Source organism: Rhopilema esculentum, chromosome 13, assembly GCF_057945365.1.
Source record: "Rhopilema esculentum isolate cy_ngs chromosome 13, ASM5794536v1, whole genome shotgun sequence".
Classification (NCBI taxonomy): domain Eukaryota; kingdom Metazoa; phylum Cnidaria; class Scyphozoa; order Rhizostomeae; family Rhizostomatidae; genus Rhopilema; species Rhopilema esculentum.
Window position 1 is genome coordinate 9129868 of NC_142827.1, and position 8175 is coordinate 9138042.

General features: G+C 38.2%; 1 protein-coding gene across 1 annotated transcript; it reads left to right on the forward strand.

Moving 5' to 3' along the window:
- The first annotated feature begins 835 nt into the window (after window positions 1-835).
- On the forward strand, window positions 836-5979 carry LOC135691814 (extracellular calcium-sensing receptor). The gene is made up of 2 exons (XM_065209791.2): window positions 836-3810; window positions 4414-5979. Exon 1 carries the CDS (start codon window positions 1212-1214, stop codon window positions 3807-3809), a length of 2598 nt encoding a protein of 865 aa, XP_065065863.2. The 5' UTR covers window positions 836-1211; the 3' UTR covers window position 3810; window positions 4414-5979.
- Window positions 5980-8175: the final 2196 nt, after the last annotated feature.

Here is an 8175-nt window from a genome sequence, read left to right on the forward strand (position 1 = left end):
AAAAATCTGAAAAAGTATCTAGAAATCTGAGATGCGACGAGGAAATTGTAGCCACGCGCTTCTTTTATTTGCTCTGACGTGGCTAAAGCCTCCAAAGATTTGCATTGCCATACTTGAATCATTTAATATCTTGCTATTCACAAAGTAAAATGTAAAAATTTAAAAACAGTGACCACACTTTCATTTGGGTATCTGGTTTTGCATATTAATTCTTCTGAGTTTTACATTTACAGCTTAAAATTGCAAGAAATCTACCAATATAAGAGCAAAACGTATGGGTTTGTTGTTTATTCTCTTGAAACGGGATTTTATATATGATTTATGATACTTATAATACAAAATGTCTTGTTGCTGGCTTTATAAATGCAACAGGGGAGAAAATGGTTGCCTCGATGCGGTAGGCATACTGAGATATATTAACGAAAAGCGAATGGGTGCCGACATATAGGTTGAATAACAAGAAATACTATACAAGGAATGACTCTCTTGAAACCTGTCAAATTAACGGTGCAAGAAACAGAGAAGAAAAGCACAATTACTGATATAACAATCGGTGAATATTTTAATAAACTTTACGCAAATCCAATATAATGGTTTGCAAAACAAAGTGAAAGAGAGAATTTGTATCAGGTCTAGTTAAGACAGGATTAAAAGTTGAGTAAACATTGCAAAGACGATTATACAATAAAGAATGTAGGGAAACAGACGAGTAATTAGCAATGAAAAAATTTTGAAATATAATGTCAAACGCAGCATGCCGCCATTAAGTTGCAAACAATACAAACACACGATATACACTGGGGTCTTGTAAAGATACGAAGAATTTTTAAAAACACCAGTTTATGTAGTAATGACTCGAAGTTTTGTTCCAAAAATTTCTCTGCTACATTACAAAGTAAAGTAATATCGCATGTTAAATTTTTTGGAAATGATAAGCAGCTGTTTTCTGCTAAGTAGGAGCCAGGTGTGTGTTCCTACGAAACAGTTGTGAGTCCTCCTTCTGTGTCAAGAACTCATGTTTAACGAAGCATAACTAATCTCTTCTTGGGATCACATCTAAGCAACCTTATTATAGTGCTTCTGTTGTGTGTTTTTGCTGTTCAGACGAGACTCTCTTATTCTGACAAGAAACAAACAATCGTTGCATCGTTAAGGGGCGAAGTGTAAAAGCTCGTGGCATTTGCTGCCACTCACCAAAATAGTGAGCCAAAATGTTGCTTTTTTGGCTCTTACTGGATGCATTTTGCGTTGCACTAGCGTATTATGAAGAGAGACTAGAAGGAGAACACATGCTTGGTGCAATGTTGCCCATACATGATGCTGGGGTTAATAAATCATTATGTGGTGGAATAAATATGGAAGGTGTAGCAGTAGCTGAAGCATTTCGACTGGCTGTACACACGATAAACAAACGTTCTTCACTTGCAAGTGGGCCGTCACCTAGAGTTTTTGGTTATGATCTAAAGGACACTTGCAATTCAAAGCAGGGTGCGATGGATATAGGTTATTCTTTCAATCTCAGAATACGCGAGCAGCGAAAGGGAAAGCTCGGACCAAAGCCGGTTTCGTTTGTGGTTGGAAGATTCAATCGTTTAGAGTACCCAGCTGTCCAGCTTCTGAGTCTCGAAAGACTGCCACATATAAGTTACACCCCAGATAATATAAAACTGGTGCCTATGAAAGAGGTAAAGGATAACAATTTTAATCATTTCTTGTCTGCCTACCCTGGTGATGTCTATAAAGTACAAGCAGCTGTCGAGATTATGAAAGAGATGGGGATCGAATACTTCATGTTCATAACATCTAACGATAATCGCGGAACCAACGGTATGAATATCATTCACAAAAATTACCCTGGCACAGCAAAATTTTGCTACACTGAAGTATTAGCTTTAGAATCAAAGAACAGTGTCATAGAAATTGTATCAAAAATTCGAAGGAACCCACTGGCAAAAGCAGTCTTGCTCCATGTAAACCAGGAGGGAAGTTTACGAGTTTTCAAAGAAGCAAAGCGACAAAATTTGACAAATATCATTTGGTTTAGTACTGTATCGTGGAACTCGAGAATAGCAGATCTCAGTCCGTTTGTCAGTGAAGTCGAAGGTATGGTTATGCTGACAAACAAGCCACAGAAACCATCTGGATACCAACTACACCTTGATCGCCTCGAGCTTCCATATAAAGAAGAGCCTTTGCTGAGATATGCCTTTATGAAAACAACAGGAGAAAAGGAATGCCTCTCATTGAGCGCAAACTCTTCAGCTGATGTTTTAAATAAATGCAAAAAACTACATCAACAATTTGTTGGAACTCTCGCCAAGTACAGTGACAGAATTGCATACGTTCTTGACTCGGTTTTTGTTTTCGAAGAAGGGGTAAACAAAATGCTGGATGAAGGAGGTCGCATTACATTGATGGAGGCCATGAAAGCTCTCGAGTTTTTGTCACCTATGACGCAGAATCCAGTGCGCTTTGACAGCAATGGAGTTATGCTTGATATTGTTTCAGTCATTTATAACCTTCAATTGAACTTCGCAACTAACAAAATTGAATTTATTAGAGTTGGTGAATACGACAAAAACAGAGTAATTTCAAAAAGACTTAACCTAAATGTCAATGTTCTACGTTGGAAAAATGGCACAAAAACTGCCCCAGTTTCTAAGTGCAGTCCTGACTGCCTTGCTGGGTGGAAACGAATTTTACCTAACACTGGGTCTGCGTGTTGCTGGACGTGTCAGAAATGCCCGAATGGATCTATTAGTGAAAACAACAACTCTGTCTCGTGCTCTAAGTGTGGGGCGTTGTTTGTAAACAGCCCGATGCAGTCGGCTTGTGTAAAGTTTAGAACGACGTCCTTTGGATGGTTCGACCCGATGGGGGAGTTCATGATTTTCTTGATAACTGCAGGCCTTTGCGCCACGTTCTTCATTCTGGGAATCTTCAGCCAAAACCGCGACTGTGACGTCGTTAAATCTGCTGACTACAAATTGATGGTGTTCATGCTTTTTGGACTTGCCTTGTGCTTCTTCACACCTGTCCCACTTCTACTAGAGCCCTCTTCAACAACATGCATTTCCTACGTCATCATGTTCAATCTAGGCCTTACCATCCCATTGGCTGTCCTGTTCATAAAGTCAGCCGCGGTGAGGCATCGGTTCTTCGACGAAAACATGGAGCTGATAAATGGGTCCCTTGGTTCAATGCCGCACCTGGTGATTGCTGGCATAATTGTGGCAATACAAGCGATCATACTAGGTATTGGCATCAATTTGGCGGATACAGATATAGAATACCAAGAAACTAACCAGTGGGATTTGAAGTATTCCCAATGTGCTTACGTCAAAAATGCCGTCTTCTGGGTTGCATTTGGTTATAATGTCGTCGTCAGCGTTGTTCTCAATGTCGCCTCGTTCAAATCCACGAAAATGGAGGGAGAGTTCAACGAGCAGAAATGGGTATGCATTTCCACCTGCTGTTTTTACCTTGTCTCCTACCTTTACGTCACCTGCTTGTATGCAGTCTACGGTGCAAACGTAGTCGTTGCCGCTAGCGTCCTCATAGTCACATTTGGCCTCGTTTTCATTCTGACGTACTTTGCTCCGAAGTTGCGCCTAATTCTTTTCCACCAAACCCCAAAAGCCGAATTTGGTCCAGATGGAAAGCCACTGATGAGTGATGAAGACAAAGAGCACCACACACCAGCGCTCACTTCGCATATGTCTGGAACGGAAGGTCTGAGGAAACACAAGGTTTTGGGAATGAAGATAAAGTCAGATATGGGATCGCAGGGAGGACCTTCGAGCGCATAAGGTTTGAAATTTTCAACTTTATCAGCTTGCAGAGTTTAAGTTATAGATATTAAGTAAGTTAGGCTGCGTTTTCATTTTGAATCAAGCAATACCCTCTTCCTTAAAATTTTCGTTATATGAGCATTGTGCAGAATTCAATAGACATATTCTTTTCTTGAGAATTATGTTTTTTCTTCGTAAAAATGTGTTTTTGCATTAATATTAAGTGAATATATAGCCAATTGAAAAGGCACATTATCCTGAAATAATTATTTTCCTGCAAGCTATCTATGTGTTTTATATTTAGCCTTAAAACATTTTTAAGATAGCCTCAAATGATACTTCCAAAGAAAGTTTTCAAGAATTCTTCGTTTTATCTATGGAAACACAAAAATGCCCAGACATATGTGCAGTCCTGATAATCATATTAAAACTTTTTCCTCTAAAAAGCATTTGATTAATAGCAAAAGATGCTTGCGAGACATCCACTTAATGTTCAGATTAAAGTAAGGTCTCAAAGAATGAGTGAATTCTCTTTTAAGAAAGACTAGTAATCCATCCATATTTTACATCCTCGAAATCATTTAGAAACTGTATTTATTGTGATTCATTTTTCTTCTTCCAGATGAAAACTCCTCTTGGAAACGCAGCAAAGATGCACGTCATGATGAACATCCACGGTAACAAGGCTTTGCTATGCGGTATCAAGCCATTTTGGCACAATGTAATCAACCTATATTTGAAGACAATTTAAAATAATTTCTATTTTCAACATTCGCAATAGACTTAAAAAGCAATAGCTTCAAAAATTAAGAAAAGTCATTTGAGAACGTTAAGCATTATTTATAATTTCCAGTTACAAACCTTTTTTCAATTATTTTATCTTATATTCCTATTGCGAGCATCACTTTACAGAAATGCGTGGAAGAGGGTTTGGTTTAGTTTCTGAGTAGGTCAAACCGTGCGATTATCGAAAGGGTTGTGATTTTCTTGCATGGAAAAACTACGATCTGTGCTTTTTGACGTAATTCAGGGATGGCACTAGAGAAGTGCTAGGGTAGAATAGTGTCCCAGTCGGAGCATGCTAACCTCCCGTTTAAAGGTTACAAATCAATTCATCGTGAAAAGCCAGGGATGACGAAGATATCTGACGAAGATAAGCCCCTCCCCAAAGCAGAAGGTCAGCAACCCCCCCCCCACCGGAAAAATTTTCGGCAAGTATTTGTTTAATAGTTGAACTGTTACAGAAAGAAAACCAAGAGTTAAGTTTCAAATGTTTTGCGTCCATTTGTAACAGCAATAATCTCTTCTTGAAAACCTTGATACAGCATTTTTATTCTTTCAAATTAAAATCGTTGTTGGCAATATTATGCTCAATTAAAAAAACTCCAAATACTGTATCATTTTCTTTTAGAATTCCTCATAATCCTTTAAAGAATCCGATAGTCTTCAAAGTCAAAATAAATATCATCCCTCTTTTATAATTTTGCTTTAGAAACTCGATGATATCATTCGAAAAACTTCCTTTATGACTCCCCGGCCTTTTCTCCTTTATTTAAAAATCATCTTAACGATTCAACAAAACGGCGCAATAGCTTTTTCTGTTGTTCAGAACTAGAAATAGTTCAGAACTTTCAGCGCCTTCGTCATATTTGGGTGGCTGGGTGACATCTGGTGTAAAGGGCCGCCGTCAGAGCTCCTGAATAGGAAGGTGGGGATGGGGTCACAAGCTGTAGTTAATATTTGCAGTTCACATAGATAACATTAGGTAACATTAAGTTACATTGAGAATGTGCATGTCACTTTAAACAAAATAAAACCAGCTTTACGGATGTTTTTTTAAGAAGGATTTTAATATATAGACTGTTTCAAGCCCGCGAGGGGCGTTTTTCATTACTTAAAAGGACATGCATAGAGATTGACAGAAAAGTGAGGATACGTGCCACTGGGAATTATTTTCAATAGTTTGGATCAGTTACTCATATCTAGCCTCGTGTTGAAACATGTATTTGGGAGATGGGCTGACGTGACGCTACTTGATAGATGAAATACGCCTCAGAGTGCGCACGGATTCTTTTTGGTTAAATTAGATTGATTCCAAGTTTAAATTGTATCTTGTTTCATCAGTAAAAAATTCAAAAACTCTAACCATTGTAATGTTAACATTTGGTTTAACGAGATCAACATCTAAGCCAGTCTTTTCTTGAGTTTCCTTTTGTCTCGCAAAGGGCTTTTAGAGTCACAGTTTATCATGATTAATTTCCAGCCTCTGTTTCACTCAGTGGATACACCGGACCCTCAAAGCCATGACATTTCGTAAATTTGAACAGGCCATTCGGTCGTTTTTAACTATTAAGCTAAAAGCTGCAGGTTTCAGGTGCTACTCCTGAATTTAGACGCTAAGTTCTTGCTGATAATAGTGTTTAAGACGCAGAATAATGGCACACAGGTATTATTTAATACAAAACCCTCTATAAGAACCTGACACGATGAAAAAATCAATAAATTTTATCACCTAATCACCCTAAACTGTAAGAAATTTCTCGAAAAAACTCTTTCCAATAAGAGTTGATAAAGATTCTCATTGACGATTAGTTATTCATTTTTTGTTTAATTGACATATATTATATTAAGAAAAACTCTTTAGACTGATTTTGTTCTCTGTTTTATGTTGTCTTATGCCACCTTTTTGTGTTTCTAAAGACATCATTGTGTTGGACATCAGCACTTGGCATTTAAGAAACCTTCAATGCTACAGAAAATCAATGTAAGGTCAAACTACTGATCTGCTTTCCAACTCTTGAAAATTCCATGAGAACGTTTCTGTTATACTCTTTTGCCTTTTCCCAATGTTGCCGGTTTGGAACACTTGCTATAGTGTTCTCCGGCCTTTTGCTTTCAAATGAATTTAAGGTCACGGTGAACGTCTTCTGTAAGAAAACACCCACTGTTTCGATTTTTTCACATTCAAGTAGCCGAACTTTCAAGGCACACAATGACATCAAGTTTGAAACAAACAGAAATTTTGAAAATGGAAAAAAGCACATGTAGCGAAGGATTCCATAATTTCATTATGAGAATTTTTAGTCGAGGCCTGAAATCTCTTGACCTGTTAAGAGGATTATCGTTGCTTTGCGGTCGTGGTCGCATGGCTCATATACAATGTCGTCTGGCGTATTTATGTATTCTACTCTCCTCAGCAGAGGCAATTGGGGAGGAAGATGGGGATTGAGAAACCCTCGCAGCTCCTCCATTTTTTCTTTTCTTCCGCAGTTCCTTTTATCATATCCTTTTTTCCCTCCCTTTCTCCCTCCCCAATAGCCTCTGCAGAGGAGAGTATATGTATTCAATCAGTGGTATTTGATGTACGGCGGTGTTTATTTGAACAGGATTATTGATCTTAAAGCTTCAAATGGCTTGACCCGGATTACACTGTGGTTTACGAATGTATCTTGCAAGTGCAATCAGTAAAATCCTGTTTTCTCCAGACTTACAACTCCTCTACATACAGGTACGAAAAAGCTATTTTTTACCCAAGGAACCAATCGAATGGCTCAAAACTTTGCACACGGCCAGGATAGATCTCGGATAAGCGAAGAGTATCTCAAAATTTTAGTATTTGCTCTGGTCTGTCTTTTATAGCCAAATATAGCTATGCGAGGGGAGCAAAATTGTTTGCCAATTTTTGACAGGGTATAGTTTCAAATGGAGGAGGAATTTAAAAAATCTGAGACACACTTTGGTAGCTAAGGATCTGCGGTTTCGCCTTGGCAGCCTAAGTATCTCATCCCTGACTTGAGCAATCGGATATATTCCTCTTTTTGTAAAAGCAAAGACCTGCCTCTCCATAACCAAAACCCCCTGAAAGAGGCGGAAAATTCCTTTTATGCTTAACTATGACAGCGCCTACTGCTGACTTCCAAGGGTACTAACTAAATGCAAGGGTAACAGGTGTGTGGGAGACTGGGGAGAGTTTGCTTTCTATCTCATCGGGCAAGCATGTTTGGCCTAATTCAACTGTTCTTACTATCGCTTTGAACAATATCAAACACAGATGCAGTATGAAAGATTGTGTCAAGATCAAGTGTTTATTGTAAATTTCATTAGAATTGGAAGCAAAACCCTCACAATCCTGAGATTAGCGCGTAATATCGATCGCATTAGACTTTTCTTTCTTCAATTTAACAATAACACGATACATGCTTTGAAAACACCTGGACTTTTTATCACTGTTATTTCTCAAGCAATCGAGCAAGAAAATCATTAATATATAGACTTTTGACAGACATTCTGACTGAAAGTTTTTTGAAACTGAAACCGAGTTTAAAGATCAATTAACTTGGGAAAATTCACGCAACCAATCGTATTCTAGGCCGTAATCAGGAGC

Excerpts from the sequence above, each read along its gene's own strand:
- LOC135691814 (XM_065209791.2), top strand. The coding sequence starts at position 1,212 with ATGTTGCTTTTTTGGCTCTTACTGGATGCATTTTGCGTTGCACTAGCG.